Source organism: Necator americanus, chromosome IV (genome assembly GCF_031761385.1).
Source record: "Necator americanus strain Aroian chromosome IV, whole genome shotgun sequence".
In the NCBI taxonomy this organism is placed as follows: domain Eukaryota; kingdom Metazoa; phylum Nematoda; class Chromadorea; order Rhabditida; family Ancylostomatidae; genus Necator; species Necator americanus.
In genome coordinates, this window is record NC_087374.1 from 19504614 (window position 1) to 19523184 (window position 18571).

Below are 18571 nucleotides of genomic sequence, written 5' to 3' on the forward strand. Positions count from 1 at the left end.
GTTTTTTTTTCTTTCAATATTTCAAAGCTGATGGAAAGAATTTGTTCGAGAACTTAGATGATTGACATTAATTAATTTACAACAATCCAGTCGAGCTGTTGAACCAAAATGCAACTTCTGAAACTTTATCTGCTCATGTTTGGCTTATAAAACAATGAACACTCCTTTGATATTATATATCGTTAACACATAGCTTCACAGTCTTTTTTGCCTTTTGCTTCTGTCCACAATTTTTATTTGAGTGTATGCTTTTCTTTTTGCGTGAACAAGGTTCTATCATAACGTCCTGCCATATGATTCATTTTTTAAATATTGTTTTGCAACAGATTAATTTCTATGTGATAATAATTTGCTCATTTCTATGACCCTCTCCTGTGTAAATATCCTGGTCAAGTGATCAAATCGATTCAGGCGACGCAACGAATCAAGGGAATCCAAAACAGGTCAGCGTACCCAAATACGCTTCCCATTCATTTGGTTTGCGTTTGTGAAACGAAGTACTTGTTGTTTTGTGTTTGCTTCTTTTCAAATCACGGTTTTTCTTAAGATCTATCCTCAGAATGAAGACCAGTCAACATTCCTAATTCTTTGATTTTTCTTATAATTGTTTGCTTTTTTCTTTGAAATACGCGTGAATTCTGGGAGAACACTGCAAAATTGTGTCACTATCGTAAACCCGAAATGATTTTATGCGCATTTCGCTTGAAAGAGGAAAAGAAACTCCAAGTTATGAAAAGTTCTGATGATAATCCATTGGTTTTTTAAAGTTTTTATATACTCTCCTAATATGGTCGATTGGTAGATTCCAAAGATTTTCTCAAAGGATTTTCTCGTGGAATTCTTTAAAGCTTAGCCTAAACTCATCCGATTTCAAAATTTTGTTCCTCGCATTTGAAACTTGCCGCTTAGCTTATGAAAATTCTGGGTTCAATCAACATTGGTTGCTTTTATTCCACATATTTTATTGTGTGTATTGTTCAATCGCTTGTTTCTTTTTCTTTCGTTGATTATTTTACATGACCTTCTGCACCTAATCTCTCCCTCTATACTCTTCTTTCAAAGAAATAGAGAAGAATTCCTCCCATCGTCGCGCTCCTATTCAAATATTTCTCACCTCTTGCTTAACCTGACAAGCGCACGGCATTACCATCTCCCTCTCTATTGTTCCACGTCCGCTAGTGCAACATAAGCGTTCCTATTGTTCTGATTGCACCTGGTTGAAGAGGAGTAAATGACAGCATGCTGCCATAACTTCGAATGGTTCAGATCTAAGAAATATCGGTTAGCGAATGCTGGAACAACACTACAAAATAAGCTAGAATAAATAGCACTACAAAATAATAATAAATGGAGACCCTTCTAGAATCCCGTAAATGTCCTCGTAGCGAAGCTTCTGCCCAGAGAGATCCGTCTGTTCCATTCTATTTCCGCTGTAGGACCTTTGTTTGTTTCGATCTTTCGTAACACCTGTCAGATTCCACCTAAAGCTCCGAATCGCTTTTATCGTGCCGCTTCGTTTCAACTATTTCGGCAAGATTTACGGCCACATCAGCTGGTCGTTCGCCACGTTCGTCGATCGTTTCTGAAGATAACATTTGTGGTCGTAAAGTGTACGGGTCGCTTTTATATGGTGCTTACACACATTATCATAATGGAATCACATAGATGCAGAAGCTCTCAGGGAAGGAGAAGGATGGATGTCTGGGAGGCCATTCTGGAAAGGGTTTAATGTGATTCGTCATCCAATACATACGCGTACAGACGTCATCTCGTCATATAGACACATAGAACACGTAGAACATCACCCGTGTGAGGTGGAGAGAGATGTTCTACTTGTTCTATGTGCGTAGCCTATATGGGTGGTTTGTACAGCTGATCTCGTGGTTTCATATATTTTGCGCCATGTCATGCTAAAATGGCCAAACCTCTTCCTTTTTGTTGAGACCTTGTTTGAAGTTGTGAAATTATCATTATAACTCGTTTCTTACTAAATTAAGAGATTATGTTTCTTAGCTTTTCCCTTAAAAAATGGCTCCATGGGTATATGATCTTTTTTAGAGCTCTAGAGTAGAGAAATTTTCATAGTTCGGGTTCTCATTTGCACATGCAAGTAATTCACTAGAGCTGCCTAAATTCTTTGTGAATTCCATTCCTCACTTTATGGATAATCGACCACATACTCTAGTTTCTATAAACTAAATTCCGTTTCATTCACATGTTTCGTTCTATTCAGATTTTAGATGTTTATTTTATAAATTTTATAAAACTTTACAAACTATGGTCCAAGCGTCTTTCAGGTCTCTTCCACCAATAAAATGAACTGCGTACCTCACGACAGTTCAGAACTGTTTTGGTCACGAATAAGTGGAGCTTCTATAGAAATTATGTTCGAGAAACGCGAGCCTTCTCTAATTTCCAGACATTGCATCCAACATATTTGCCTTTGGTAAGACAAATACGAAGCAAAAGAAGCCATCAGCAATTTCTTGTTCCGAGCGTGCTATTCAATATTATTGGGCTCAGTGCAATAGTACTTTGTCGCGAAACCTAGGTGTTTGTTGGATAAGCATTTTCAATGCAAGATAACTAGACGAGTGGATATGTGTTTCCACTGCGTCGTGTATTCATCCGCGGACAGCTATTTGTTGGGCAGCAGTGTATCTGAGCAACGCTCGCTTATTCACTGGAGTGCGCTTGTCCTGTTGGATACATGATATTGGATACGGACACTGGTCTAACATTCAAGAAATGTGGTAGATACGCAAGAACTATGTGGTTTTCGCGTATGCATCTCGTGGCTGGTGGTTTTATAGCGTATATCCATGAAATGGTGGCTGATATCTTTGTTAGACCACTTTGTGTTCCACCTACTGCGTACTCAAAGGCATCACCCTACGAATCTGAGGTGGCGCAGATTTCAGGTGGAGTATTCTTATAAGGGATAGAAGATTATGGAGAAGAGGGTGATTCCGTTCATTTCTTCCTATTGCCGTAAAAAACGGCCCGGAAGGTGCGGCGCCGCACAAGGCTGGCGCGCCCCAGTCGAACTCCTTGTGGAAAAAACAAAACGCCTGAAGCCGTATCTTCCGGGCAATTAGGAAGAAATGGACGGAATCACCCCCTCTCCATAATCTACTATCCCTTATAAGAATACTTCACCTGAAATCCGTACCACCTCAGATGCCTTTAAGGGCACCACGAATCTGACATGATGAATAAACCCGCGGAAACATCTGTGTAGAGTTCAGGTTGTAGACTGAGGAATCAGGGATGGTTCCGCTCATCTTTACCTACGCTATTTAGGACGATTTCAGTTGCAATGCGTCATCCTTCTGCACGCACCGTATCCAGGTGCGATAAGTGATGTCTGCTCACCTGCCTATTTAAGTAAAACCGATGAATAGGCTGCTAAGAGGACCGAAACGTGTGCCTAGAGGAGCTTTCTAACGTACCTCGTAATAATCAAAGTGATTTCCATGCCGTTTCTCACGACGATCAGGGAGAGATAAGCGGAGTCGCCCCTGATCCCGCAAGCTATAACCACCATCTCTAGCTTTTCCCGTGGATTTTCTCACCACGTGTGACCCGTGGTATGTCGTATTTAACTTATTTCACCATGAATACACTGCGGGGGAAATTAAGTGTGCCAGAAAAATGTTCAAACTATATTTTTTGCCCACAAACATTAAAAAATTATTTTTCATGAAACAGTAGGCCAGAATATTTTATACTTACAAAAGATTTGTGATGTGCCCGCCATCAACTCTGATACAGGCGTCAATTCATTCCTTCAACGATTGAATCGACGGTGCGGCGGAGGTGGCTGTGAATTGTTCGAAATGTTGGTCAAAATCATTCGTTTTCGTCCTCCATAGGGTTTCGTTTGGACGTGTCCTTCTTCTCTGCATTGCTCAATCTTCTCGACGAATCTTAGAGGAACTCTGACTCTCGAAGAAATCGCCAAGTTCTTCATCTCGCTCTTTGGTAGCCGTGCAGTCGCGTCGCGACTTTGGGCAGCCATGCCCCTGGTAAACAGGTTTTTCTCTACAAACCAAGAATTAGTAATAAATAGATATTTAAAAAGAAAAAATGCGAACAAATGCTTTATGCATTGTTTAAAACGGTGTCAACGTATCGTGCCACGTGCACGCAATTTTTCGCCACCCTGTACATCCACGAACGTTTGTTCTTTTCGTGCTTTCTGTTCTTCTTCTTTCTTTTTCTTTCTTTTTACCCTAGAATTAAGCACTTGTTGTCATTTTGCGCTTAGCGCTATGTGTCTATTTACATTTGTCCAATATTTATACTCCTCACTTTCATGTCTCCTCTTCGTGGCCCGCGGAGAAATGTCAATTATGTAGAGGCAAAACCATATGTATTGATTGGTCGGGACATATTTACAAAAGCAAAAAATCAATGCCGATTTGCTTTTTCATTCCCCAAGCCCAGTGGTTATTTGCGCCTGATTCACTGATTAAAGGCATCACTCCACGAATCTGAGGTGGTACGGATTTCAGGGGAGTATTCGTATACGGCATAGTAGATTATGGGAAGGAGGATGATTCCACCCATTTCTTCCTAATTGCCGTAAAAAACGGCCCGGAAGATACGGCTTCAGGCGTTTTGGCGCACTATTTTATACAGGGAGTTCGACTGGAGCGCGCCAGCCTTGTGCGGCGCCGCATCTTCCGGGCCGTTTTTACGGCAATTAGGAAGAAATGGACAGAGTCACCCTCCTCTCCATAATCTACTATCCCTTATAGGAATACTCCATCTGAAATCTGCACCCCCTCAGATTCGTGGGGTGATGCTTTTAAAACGCGACCGCTACACCTCATTATCAGCTCCGGGATGGACTATCGTAATGTTTACAGTGTGTCAGTGGGCTACGTAGCCTCTGTCATTTCCCGATAATAGCGCCTTTCTTTACGTTCGTCGCCCTCGTTCACCGCTCATTGTTCCTAATTCCGTTCGTCCATCACTCACTATTTTATTCATGTTAATGCTCCATAATTCGACCAATACCTATTGAGTATCGGTAGAGGAATCCCAGGAATCTCACTGGATTCAGGGATTTTCAGTGTGCAACGGTACGACGTAATTTGCACAGGTGCACTTTGTGCGCCCTGCCGAGTGCCGTCTCATTTCTACATTTGTCCACTGGGTCGTTTGCATAATTTCACTGTATGCGCTCTTCATTTTCAAACACACATTTTTCTTTTCCTTTCTCTTTTTCTTTTCTTATATTTCCTTCCTCATTCCTCTTTATACAGCATTTTCAAAGAAACAAAAAAAAAGAAAGAGAGCTGGAGCTTTAAAGTCATTTCGACGGATGAGATCCAAACAACATTAAAAGATTATTAAGTTAAAATTAAAAAGGTGTGGACATTCAGCAGTATTTTCTCAATTTAAGACCCCGATTTTCTTCTCTTTTTTGACGACGTCATGTGAAGAGAACTGTTGCTGTTGTTAAGAACGATTGGATTATGACAAATGCCAAAAAATATGATTTAGGGTCTACTATATGACTAAACACATGTGCAAGCTGGTGTATTTACTGCTTACAGTGCGCCGTGTGTTCGCATAAACTATGTATTTGTGCACGAACGGCTCGGATTTGGCTTCGTGTATATCTATTGCATCAGTTGTTTGAAAATCTTTGGAGAAACTTTCTCAGGCGACGTGGTGATCGTAAATATGACCTAACGACAAAAAAAAAACGAGAACGATGATACATTAACAACTTTTATTTGCACCTATCACTAAGACGCATAAGGCAGCGAATTGCTAGGAACACCCTTGCTCAGTAAAGCTATTAGTTTTTTCTATACTTTCGGAAGTTAGTCCTTCGGAAATGAATCAAGGATCCAAAAACGTGCTTATTTTGAGTCATAACTGTGGCGAGGGTGAATCAGACCTGTTTTCATCGCCAAAACGTCTTACGTTGTGGTTCAGGGCTAAAAAGAAAACGTAAAACAACATACAACATAGAACTTCTAGACCTAGCAGCTGTTTCACCTTTTAAACACTCTTTTCGCCAATTTATGGTAGGGTCAAAACGACATGAAGCACGTACGCAATTGCGTACGCAGCTTCCCTTGAGGCGCTTCGGTGGAGCGCAGCAGGTAGGAGCGTGGTGAAACTTGGCTGGCACCACACATCGCTGCAGTTTGCGACGGTCCCAACTCGGTCCCAACTGCTGCCTCCACCGCGCCGTTTCGAGCGCGAACGTAAATGCACCGCAACTGCAGTCGTGATTCATGTCGCTTTAACCCAACTACATACCATTTTGATGAATCAGTGTAATTACCAGCAAATAATAAATAGTGCAAGTTCAGCCGTAATTTATTTTAAAATTAGTATATTATATGAATCAAAGGTTCACCAAACGCCCACAACAATAATACAATAGTGCACAACTTATTGTAGGTGCCTATTGCACACTTCGTCGAATTTAAAAAAAAAGATACTGGAGAAAGAAAAAAACCTCAGATTTTTGACAACACTATGAAGCAGGAATATGAAGCGAAGTATTTGTAACCAACAACAGAAAAAAAGCAAAAGGAAAAAAGAACGATTGAAGAAAATTGAGGTGTTGTTTAATGTATAAAACATCCTCTCTACGTCTTACCAATAATTCAGCCATTCACTTATGCACCAAATTCCATCAATCATGATTTGTTGTCATTCCCCTCGTGCAATCGCTCCGAAACATCTCTCATGGATGAATGCGCGCGCGGTTTCGTGCTTACTGTCGTTTTGCACATTGTAATGCATTTAACAGTGCTGAATATCGATATGTTCTCGTGGATTGAACATTTGGTTAGTCGTATTAAAAAGGCGTGTTCCATTGAGTGAATTTGCTAAATAGAGTCAAGCTAAAGGATCGCTATGCTCTGTTCCGTTGTTTCGTGTCCGCATTAGACGAATCGACAGTATTTATGTTGTTCCCTGCAACCGCAGCGCTTCGTCATCGCACACCTTTATCTGTCTAGTTTATCCCAGTGGTTGTTCGGCGATGCCGCGGCGATTCTGGACTATCGAGGAGAGTTGCGCTCTTCCGAAACAACATCGGTGCGCGCAGCTGTGCGTAATCGTGGTCCGAACTCTGTATTCTCCAGCGCGTCTCCGCACCATATCTCCGTGATACGCTGTCTCTAAGCCAAGCGAATCAAGCGTCTTCACTCATTTAACTTTTAGTCGCTGAACCTAAACAGAGGGGAAGTGCTATGGCTTGGCATTTACGTCGAGATGCACCATGTTTGAGTAGTCTGAGCTTATTATGGTCGTTCTTTGGTTAGACTTATCTGATTTAATCTGATGTATATATATATATATATTAGTAGCGTATAGCAAGAAAATTATATAGGCCATGATACTATCTGGTGTTAACCTGCTGTTAAAGAAGTGTGCACCTTGTAAAGGAGAGTGTTGCTTGCAAAGAATTTGTAATCCCATCGTAATTTGCATTGTGGAATTTGAAGTTGTAGTAGTTCTTAAATCCGATGCTACTCTTTAGCAGCAGATTTCAATCGTTTCCATGAGCGAAAGTTGTGGTAAGTGCGACAACGTAAACGCAAAAGATGCACCTATGAAATGTTCCGTGTTTCCTGCGGCATGTATGTGTAAATGAATGCTTCTACAGCATATATTTAGCAAACAGTATATGAAGAGAAACGTCACCTGTGAGAGAGGCAGTAAGGAACGATAAAAGTTGCACATGATGAGAAATCCTATACTGTAATGTTGTGTACTGTAATGTCCGACACCCTTACAAGGACGTAATTGCGTACTAGTTTCGCACATCTCTGAAGTGCATTTTCCACAATCACGCAGAGATTTCCAGAAGATATTGCTTTCTACCTTTCACTGCACAAAATGTCAAATATCCTTCATATTCAATTCTAAAGGAAGAAAAATTAGATGGAAATGGCAGCTAGATGAATCAAATCGACAGTATTCACCCGAAGCAAGTTATCGTCAGATGTGCTAGATTTCAAGTCACTTCTGCTACACTTCTTTGAATACTTCAATTATCCTAATTAAATTACCTCATCGCCATTGGGACATGACCAGGTGCCGAGCAATTCGCACCCACCCGGGGCCGGTGCTGACTCCGCCCCGCAGCCGCGCCCCTGCGCCGAGGAGAAATGCAAATCCGCATGCGCGAGACCTCTGCAGTGGCATTGTTGGCACTCTCGATACACTCCTCTCATTAAAGTAAAATCCTTTGTAAGGAGAGCGTGATTGTATCTGTTGTTCCAAGTTTTCGATGCTCTGCTTTCCTTTTCTCCTCGTTTTCTAGTGTCGATCTGCTTTGGAGAAACACCTTTTTCCTGTCAGTTCGTTGGAAATCTTGTATGTTGCCCTTATAAATCTTCAGAAATGACCTTGTCGTACCGCCTCATACTTCTAATGGCTACCCACAATCTGCACTTTTCATATCGATGCTCATCTCCGTCATGTCTGCATTGCTAGATAAAATCGTTGACTTTTTCGAAAAAAAGACAACATTAAGGCTAATGACTACATTTTGAGATGATGTGCAGCGGTGTAAACTTATTTCGGTGCGAATCTGTTGGGTCTGTGGAATCTTATTCTTTTTCGAGATTATTAGTCAGCGACTCTCAACCCGGTCCTCACAACATTCGTTGTTGCTTCTTGACAAAAACGCAATAATTTGAGAGTTTGTACGGAAAATCACATGGAGCCGAACTTTCCCCATTTATCGCTTTGAATTAACATTATCAGTCATACTCTGCTCCTAAGGTGGAATTCTCACACGACTTACTTTATTATACAGTCGGGTTTTTGCGCTGTTGTTTTGATTCCGGCTGAAAGCGATGAACGGTAAACATCTTAGTAAGCTCTAGATCACTCAATATTTCAGATAAATCAACAGATTCATATATTCTTAACTGAATTTACTAGTAGTTTATGCTCACTGTATAAGTGATTTTCGAGCGGAGAATTTACAAATCACAGCAGATGAGCTAATTCCTGGGATCAAATGTCTGTTGGTCTAGTTCTTCCGAGCGTGTATCTCAACACTTGAGAAACTCGTACCGTAGGATTTATCGACACCGTTTATAGAGCTCCTCACATTTGCCCCTAAAAGTGAAACGTATGTGGGGTTTTTCAATGTCATCTTCTGAAATTAACAAATTTACAGAGTTCAGAGATCTTACTATTACCAGCAAGTCGGTCTCATTACAGCTTCGTATGACGGAAATCACTGGAAATCTGCGCAATTTCAGACTTTTTTCGCTACGTCATTAACGCTTAATCGTGGAACGATGTCGCGAGAATCCGGAGCGAGATGCAGTGATTCCAAAGAAGCAGAACTGCATCGCACGGAACACATTCCAAGCGGATGCGATGTTCATTAGCATTGGAGCACAAAAACTCGCTCCTGCGCTCCTTTCGCTTCCCTTTTTTTGCCGAAAGCTTCCACGTTTTGACAGTACATGCATTTTGAAGGGAATTTATAGGTGATTGTCTTGATCCTGTGGTATAATCATATCACATGGCAACAAGTAAACGAAGGGTCTCTAAAATTGTTTGATCGGTAATTAATTTAAAGATTTCTAGCTTCTTTGCTCTTTCTTCTAAGAGTCTAGTCCCGATGTGTTTCTAAAAAAACCACCTGAGAATGGCTTCACTGGACTCCACTAGGTTTGATTGAAGAAAATTAGTTGCACTTCATCCCATAGGCAGTAGATCACCTGGAAATGTTGATCTTCAGTTGATCATATCGTCACTTGCCTGTCCTGGTTGATTGAAGAAAATAAGTGCCGAAACACACCACACTAAGTGCGACTCGTATAATTATCGCGGCACGTGTGTAGTGCGGAGAGCTTCCCTTTGTTCTTACTAGGACCCGCTGAGAACTTTTAAATCGACAGCCGTTGCAATTATCTTGTCCATCACTTTTCTCTTCGAAGTTAACAATACACTGTTGGAGACTGCGCCAATACTACTTCTCTTTGGAGGTGGTAGTGTTCCTAGTATTTCTTTTGTAGTAGAAAATTCTGGTCGAGGAAATACTATTTATTTATTTTGAAAGAGCGATGGCAATGAATGTGTTTTAAAGTTGTTCAGAAATCGGCTATTTTAGGTAAGGAAAATATTACTCCTGCCTCATTTGCAAAAACGATAGGTTCAGGTGGTTCGAAGGAGAACACATATTAGTTGGGTTTTATTCCAATATTTGCAGTGTTTTCGTCGACGTATTCTTGCCTTAACAGTGTTATACCGCTGTTCACGGCGAAAACGTGAGGATTTTTACAGGGTTTGTCAGCTCCGAGATTGAGCAGAATCACAGACGGACAGATATGTCCAACTGAGCTCTTGTTCAGTTCTTTCCTCAGTTCTCTCGACTTCTGTCCAATATTGCGTTCCTCTGTGAAATATACTTCTCACTGTTTTTGTGTCCTTTCAAAAACAGCTTGATCGTAAAGACTTTGCACGATGTGAACTATACTAAATCCTTCGCGATGGGAACAGAAGTTATCCGTCAGCTATGTGTCAGCTGGTTGAACTCGGACTTGTCAGGGATAGTGGAGAGAAGTTGGAGGAGTCAGTCAGTCATTTGAATCGAGGTATTCCAACTATTTCGTTCTGGTTGGATCACTTTATCCTACATTGGTCCATTAATTTGGTGTAAACACAAGGGTTACGAAATTACTTCCCATCCTTGCACATTCAACTCTAAATAAATAATACCCATCTCTGATTCGTCATAGCCTGGAACACCAAAAACAAACTGGTCTTGTATATCCCTGAGGATTCGTTCGTGAAAACCTGCGCTTTGTCCGCCACTGTCCGTCAATCCTCAACTTTCTGCGCCTACAGTAAACCGTAATACTGTATGAATTATTACGTTGACAACGGGAAAGCGTTCGTCCTTGACTGCATATCCTTTCGCTGACGACGAAGATCGACATGTTTTCAGATTACCCGACCTCCCATTAGAGCTAAAACCGGCTGAGTTTGTTGAGCGTCGCTCGTGCCTACAGTGTGCTTTTCGGCAAAAGTTATTATTAGCACCTGGGCTAACCATATGGCCACAAAGTCAACAGCCAATGTCCTATGACGTCTTGCTCGCTTGCTCCGTGATGACGTTTGAATTCACCTCGTCCGCTTTTGAGGCTATTACGGTCTAGTTTTCGTGTGTGTACGTAAGTCTCTTAGGGCAACTCGTTCCATTATCTGCATTGGCTGGCGAGTGCCTTTGTACTTCATGGCCTTGTTTCCAAATCTCTCCATCCCCTAGCAAACCATCTATCGCCTTTCTAACCTTCATGTCAACAATTGCCCTGCGTTATTGTAATTTTTGAAATATGTGCTTCTTTAGACAATCTATCATGTCGAATTCGTTAGAGATGGAAAATGGGAGGACGAGTAGCGAGAATGGCAAGAACATCTAACAGATTATTTAATTTAACCTTGCAGCGCTCACCGGACGGACCCGCTACACCGTACACATCCACGTGTTTCGTGAAGCTACGCGGTGCGGGCTTTGACTGACCTCTTTGTTTTTGTTTTCGTCTCTTTTTTTATAGCAGAGGGGATCTTTTATGTATATTTTTTTCGATCTAGAGAAAGATCGAAGCACTTTCAGGATCTCCCAAGACACTCAGCAGTTTTCTAGGAGATCTACTATGAAAAACGATACTTTGCAGCTTGTGAGATGTCAGCATGGCATAAGATAGCATAAGACAAACACTGCGGTAAACTGATTGGAGTTGTCGTCTAGAAAAACAGCTAGTTCTGTCACCGGTGTTCCCTATAAGCTTATTTTTCATACACTTTTTTAGAAGAGTTCCTTCAAACGTTCCATGCATTTTTTTCGAATCAACTAATCGTTAATGTTCAGAACATGTCTTGGTATAAATATAATGCAGAACTCAGTCTTTTGTGGAATTTTGCAAATTTTATTAGATGATTTCTGGTAGCAACTTTCCACTATTTATGAATCGATTTTCTGCTCAGAAATTGTCTGCTGAAATAGGATATTTGAAGAATGATCAGAACTGATACGTCAGAACATTTAATTACGTTCTGAAAAAAATGGTCAGCCGTAACTGAGGGAATGGTTTTCAGCCCTGTACTTTCGGATGGAAAAATTGTAGCTTGAACTCTGAGATGCCTTTTTTAAATTTGATGATCTCTTGCAATACAGAACGTATTATCTCGATTGTTTGACTCACCATCTGCCAAAAAGTTCTTTGTCCCATAGGAATGTTGCCTCGGTACGCACATCATTGAAATGATCATTTCTTAGGTGAGTTTCATACGCGCAGATAAGTATAAGGAGAAGCTTTCCATAGTTTTGATTGAAAGGACGTCTAATCCTTCGCTGTTATAAGGGAAAAGCTCTTTTTTATATAATCACTGTAAGCTTTTTGCATAAGCTTCTGAATAAGATGCTGCTAGTAGTGGTCGCTTATGTCTCGTACGAGTGGTTTCCAAGTGTTCATGTGCCAGTTTCGTTGTCATCGCTGGAGAAAATTAAATAAAAATGAACATTTTGCGATGTCGCATCGTATTGTGAGGTGTAAAACATAGAGGTGTTGCATTTAAAATATTTCACCATTTCTCTTATTTCTCTTGAGATGATTGTGGCGATTTATTCAGTAGTGTCGAAGAGTATGCAAGAGTCCACGTTAGTGCTCCCTAGCAATCAAGTGGAAGGCGATTATCTTATTTGACTCGGATACTCTATAGAGCATCTGTTCAAAATGTCTACGAGTGATGTTCTATACGATGATGTTCTCAAACCACTTAACGTAACGTATTTGTACAGAGCGGCGAGTTGAAGTACTCATCGAATGACCTCAAATTCCGCTAATCCACCATATGTATTAACAAAAGTTGCAGGTGTCTTGTGCATCTGCAGGGGAAAAGTATACACTCAAACAGAGTTTTGGAGCAACGTCACTGGATGGACAAAGGCTGAAAAAAACTTCCCAAGTCTCTCAGAAAATGTTTCAATGTAGTTATTCGTCTTCTGTTTCTTTTTTCTTCTGTAGCTTTACCCTTCGTACATTTCTATTCAAAGTACCTTTTCCATTTCTATTTTTTCATTTGTTTGTCACGTCCCTTCCAGCTCATTAGTTTTTCTTCCACATTTCCATTAGAACTAACAACCGCCACTTCCAAGATCGGTGCTAGACTGCAAGAATACAAATCTCCCTCTGATTTTCAAATTTGTACCGCTAAAGGTGGACATTACTCGCACTGGCACTTCATTGTTACTCATTCATGCGTGTTAACCTCCGTGAGCCGTCTACCTTCCATTTTCAAATGAGTTCTCGCATACAGCTCCTATATACAGTCGCGTCTCTGCCGTTTTTCTGTCGATGCGAAATTGTCTAATAGAGTGATCCTAACTGAAAAATTCAGATATGCCGTGTTCATCACCCGCTCCAACATCAAGGCTTTCGCACTCCGACTACTGTTCCTTTTCATCATCGGATGATGATGCTGAATCTCCAAAGAAAAAGCTAACTTTAGAGGAAACTTACCCAGGTATCTGTCCACACTGCAAGAAGACTTACCAGGACGTGAGTTTTTCGCAGATTTTCTCTAGTTTTTGAGGATTGCGTTTTTAAAAGGTGAAAAGGTTACTCATAATTCGTAATACTTCTATTCTCTACAACTAAGAATAAGATAACCAGCGGCGAATGCTATTTTGCTAGAACACATGTGGGGTAGAAAGCTTGTTCCTGTATATGATATTTTATTTTTTTTTATTGCTTATGTGAGAGCTTCTGTTCATCCTATTCTGCATGGATGTTCGATACTGTAACCCCTAACCTGAAGCGTAATTAGCGGCATTGGTCATGGTTCAGTGATCTAACTGCCGGGATTAGTGCGCTCACGGTATAATATATTGAAAGCGGTATGAAATGGCATTACTTACTACACATTCAGCATCGATTCGATTGTTAGCTAGACCTTCCGTTTTGGACTTGGATTGAGTAAAAACGAAGGCGAAATCTTTCTTACAGAATTATTGCGGAGTCTGGAGTTGCTAATCTGGATGAAATTAAAGTTTGTTTTCCAAGCAAGTTATCTCATTTAGATCAGAGTAAATCATTAGCAACTTTTTTGTGCTTTGTTTGGACTTAGACCTCTTCTGGATCTCTAATTTCTGTTAAACGGAAACAGGAAGGGAGTGACGATCATCTTACTCAGGGCGATGGTCAATATTGCGCCACCATAATCCCAGCTTTGTCAAACATTTTCGTCAGCTATAATTAGTGGCTTTAGACGTGTTTATGTGAGGGTAGCTCTAATGAATGAGAAGATTCTTAATGTTTCGTACTTACTACTTTTCGTGTTCAAACTACAAGTTACAATACTTTTATACGGAAACACTTGAATACTTGATTTATTTGATCGAGACTAATACTTTCTGGAGTCCCTTTATGTAAGATTCTTTTATTTTCTTCCGATTGAGGTCACTCAATATGAGGACTGCATAATAGAAGGCTTACAGCAGTTATTTGTAACTTTCAAAAAACTTGCAGTACTGTGTTAATACTTGAACCGATTTGGACCGAATTTTTCTGGAAGACACTTCCGGGGAACAAGTAGTTTTAGCGCGAATAAAGGCCTGGCATATGAATATCATTTCGTTGGTTTTAGAGATTTTTATTCTGTTGACGATGTTGATTAATTCTGTTTGTGTTATTGATCCATTATTTTGTTCTCAATTCTCCTAATGTTTAGGTCGATCTTGCGTATAGAGATTTTTCCATGCCTTGATTAGATTTTTTGCGAAACAAAGGGAGGAAATACAAACAAGAGAACTCATGACGTAATTATCAACGCCTCACAAGAATGCGCTTTATTTCGTTCGAACCAATGATTCTCGTGGAAAAAAGTGGTGATGGGCTACGAATTAGTGAGCAAAGTGGAAAATTCTTCATGTTGTGGTTCACCAACACTAGTATGCAGCTCAGCGAACCGGAACATGCGGTTTAAACGCTGCGAAAAGCTTGTGTAAGATATTTTTTGTGTAACATGAATGAACCTTTGACGTAAGTTGAAAGTACAGTTCGCTTCCTACTCACTTCAAAATGACCAATTTTTTTCCTTTGACATACATGTCAAATCGTAGTATCTACGCAGAACACTAGGTATTCGTGATTCTGACAAGCTCTCTATGAAATCAAAGTAATGTACATGAAGTACCTCTTAACCTATAATCCAATACCATTATTGTCCGCATTTGACTCATGCCAATTAGTGACGAGTTGCGTAAACGACATTGGAGATCGTCGAGAGAGTAAGTGCGTGTGCAATCAGATAGTGTTGTTGCGCTACCGTGGAACTTATTTTTGGGAAACCTAAACGTATGAGACACCTTTGTCGGAGTTTTCAAGGGGCGTGAATAAACATTTTATTCTAATTTGTCACCCTTTTTAGAAAGAAGTCTGCAGGTGAAGGAAACGTTTCAAAGTTAGTTTTGCCATAATACTCTCCTGTGTGTGAGAAATTGTCCAAATTTATCGGTCTGGCATACATTTTATATACAGTATTTCCAGCAAGGTGTCGAGAGGGTTCTTTTATAAAGAGAGTAAATTTCGACAATCTAACATTATATATAAATACAAAAGCAAAGAGTCAGCACAAAATGACTGTTACCGGAGCATTGCGAAGTTCCCTTCACCTCGACTCATCTGTTAGTTGCTGTTGCATGGATACTTCAGCATTTTGCCCTGTGGCATATGTCAGGACAAATTGACTAGGCTTATACGGTTATATCTATTCCTAATATGTAAATTCATGCACTGTTGCATGCAATTGCCATCTATATAGATAGCTCATGTATGACCCTGATTTGCATGTGCTTAAGTCTGACTTGACCATACTCCTTCCTTCTCTAGTGGTATTGTGTGATTCTTTGAAGAGGCGCTTGTATAGCACCGCATTAGTATGTTAATCGGCAATGAGGCCTTCACTCGGGGCTATTAGCATAAGAAGATCCGTTCTATCGGCTAATGACTGCCGTTATTTGAACTTTCTAAATTGAACTAAACAAGCCTGCTATAAAATCGCGAAATCTCCTTTTTGATGAGCAACGCATTGAAGAAGATTACCGCAAATGTGGGTTCCATTTGTGAAAGAGCAATGCCCACCAGTTCACTAATTTTCTAGGGAATTCACGAAACCGTTCAAAATCTGATTTAAAGTACGTTGTAAAGAAACTGCTGTTTGGAGCAAGGCTTTGTTGAATTTAATGCTCATTTTATGATATGTAGAGAGATAAAGGGACATAAATGTTAGCTGATTTTTATTAGTTAGAAAAGTTAGAAACTTCCTGATGAGTTGAGTTATCGCTCAAATTTTGAACACTCTTCTTGTCATCTCTGCTATTCAATTCCTCCCATTCACAAGATTAATCTTTTAACAATTTGATTTTCAGCCTGTAACTTTACAATGTGGTCATTCATTGTGCTCGAAGTGCTGTACACAGCTTTTGGAGTCGTTTGGAATGAATACCACTGCACGCCGCGCCAGAATCCGCATGGGATTAAGCAGCGTCAGTTATACGCGTTTGGAGAGGAAGAATAGTTCACAGTAAGACATCAGTTACAGCTCTCTTGAATTTGTATAACTTTCCTTCTTTCTTCTTTTCTCTAGTTTATTTTGTACTGTAGAACTATTTGTTCTTTTTAGATCTGTGGCGTCTGTCCGTTCGGCGGGTGTTATCTATAAGTCGCCACAATGCGTAGTATGTGGCGAACGTCCAAAGACGGTAGGTTCATGTTCTAAGTTTGCCAAAAGTCTCTGCTCAAAACATTGCTACTGAAGATAATTATTTAGACTCCTCCTGTTCCAAACCTTGAGCTTGGACATTTTTTGAAAACATTGAAGGCTAAGAAAATGACTGAACATGAGAATCCTGCATATAGAGAGACCGTCGATGATAATAGGTGGAAAATTTACTGTTATTATGTGTTAGATGGGTTTAACTTTATTGCTATCGTTTCAGTTTGTCCTGTGAAGAGGATAACTGCAGACGTATAAGAGAGTGCAGAATCGGCGTGGTGGGTGCTTCTGGTGTGGGAAAAACCAGCCTGGTATGCATGTTTCGTCAAATTCAACAGATTTTTTTTTGAAGTCAAGTAAATAAAATGCTGATGCTGGTATCATTCCAAGCGTATGTGTTCTTTTTAATTAAAGAAGCTGTGAAATTAGAGGTTTTCAAGACTCTTATTTAGGATTAAGCTGTCATTCATTTTAATCATTAATCCTTTTTCATTAGCAATTGAAAATCTTTGATATAGATTCGTGTGCAATATGGAAATGACATTCTATTCACCGATATTCTTGGCAAGCGCGCTGAGCCGGATCTCAGCAATACATTCATGATCGATATTGTGGACTCTAATGTATGTTGCTAGTATTTCCACCTTTCAAACTTCTTTTTCTTTCAGTGAAAGAGCTTTTTGTTTTCAGAATGGTGACGACTGCATTAAAACCTCACAAGGTTTCGTCATCATGTACTCAATTACCGACCGTGAATCTTTCTACGGGGCTGCCGACATCTTCACCTTGATTGAACAAGTTAGAGGAGGAATGGTACATGGAGAGCTTGTTCTTGAATCACCATTTTAAAAAATCTGGAGAAAAGAATTGCGATCGCTTCTGTGATTTGAAAAATAGGAAGGCCTCCATGTGGTGCTCTATTTTTTAAACTTTTCGAAACAATTTCTGCAATAACTGTACATATTTTAATGGTAAAATGACGTAGTCGTTCTAAATTCAGTTCAATTTAGGTTCCAATTGTGCTTGTTGGTTCAAAGTCGGATCTTCACAGAAAAAGACGTGTCACTGCATATGAAGGACAAACGCTTGCCAGGCACATCGGCTGCCCTTTCCTTGAAATATCAGCCAGAAATAACGACTGTGTCAATGAGGTGTGTGATATGGAACTTTTTTGTGTGGGCTCACTTCTACCTTATTTTGCCGTGAGGTGAAATTAGCTTTAACCAAAGCTTCCGTAAAATTCAGGCTTTCCTGGAGCTTATGCGAATCGTGGAACGACGCCGACTTTCTGCAGCCGTTTGATATTAGTGCCTATTTCTTTCATACAGCAATTTCATTCATAATGCAATAATATTTCAACAGTTAGAAAAATACGATGAGAATGTGCTTTTAGTGTAGCCTCACAAGCATGGCTTCCCATGCAAAACGTTTCGTTGACTTCGTTGCGGCCTTGATGAGAGGTAGAAGAAATACCTAAACTATGTAGTAATGGTATCTTTTCTTCTGAAAAGTTTAGTTCAACATAAATACCATGCTGAATCTTCTTAACAAGAATCTAGTATATTAATAATATTATTGTTGTTTATAGTATTATATTATCGTGATAATATCATAATAACTTTGTGTGTTAAACCTGTGAATTGTGGAAGAGGCTATGAAGAGAATAAAACTGTACATAATAGTTGTTTCTATTAATCCAGAATTTATTTATAATGTAGCAGGATATGTAATGTCAGATTTATCTAAAAAATATCGTTTTCTGAGTTGTAACCTTCGTGTTGTATTG

The 18571-nt window shown here is 40.0% G+C and overlaps 3 protein-coding genes across 4 annotated transcripts; 2 read left to right on the plus strand and 1 right to left on the minus strand.

Annotated features, from left to right (window-relative positions):
• Nucleotides 1-3790: 3790 nt before the first annotated feature.
• On the minus strand, nt 3791-4021 carry RB195_001947 (uncharacterized protein; the record flags this gene model as incomplete). The annotated part of the gene is made up of 1 exon (XM_064198966.1): nt 3791-4021. One exon carries the CDS (start codon nt 4019-4021, stop codon nt 3791-3793), a length of 231 nt encoding a protein of 76 aa, XP_064054847.1.
• Nucleotides 4022-10522: 6501 nt separating this feature from the next.
• RB195_001948 (uncharacterized protein) lies at nt 10523-11165 on the plus strand (the record flags this gene model as incomplete). The annotated part of the gene is made up of 2 exons (XM_064198967.1): nt 10523-10578; nt 10955-11165. The coding sequence occupies 2 exons, from the start codon at nt 10523-10525 to the stop codon at nt 11163-11165; spliced, it is 267 nt and encodes an 88-aa protein (XP_064054848.1).
• Nucleotides 11166-13266: 2101 nt separating this feature from the next.
• Nucleotides 13267-18183, plus strand: RB195_001949 (uncharacterized protein; the record flags this gene model as incomplete). Of its 2 annotated transcripts, XM_064198969.1 has the most annotated exons (12): nt 13267-13312; nt 13408-13568; nt 16439-16593; nt 16693-16771; nt 16840-16949; nt 17009-17096; nt 17304-17408; nt 17476-17598; nt 17796-17810; nt 17863-17936; nt 18031-18092; nt 18179-18183. In XM_064198969.1, 12 exons carry the CDS (start codon nt 13267-13269, stop codon nt 18181-18183), a joined length of 1023 nt encoding a protein of 340 aa, XP_064054849.1. The 2 variants fall into 2 exon arrangements, with proteins under 2 accessions (XP_064054849.1, XP_064054850.1); XM_064198968.1 differs by lacking the exons at nt 13267-13312; nt 18179-18183 and having other exon boundaries at nt 13410-13568; nt 17796-17936; nt 18031-18087.
• Between the last annotated feature and the right edge of the window lie 388 nt (nt 18184-18571).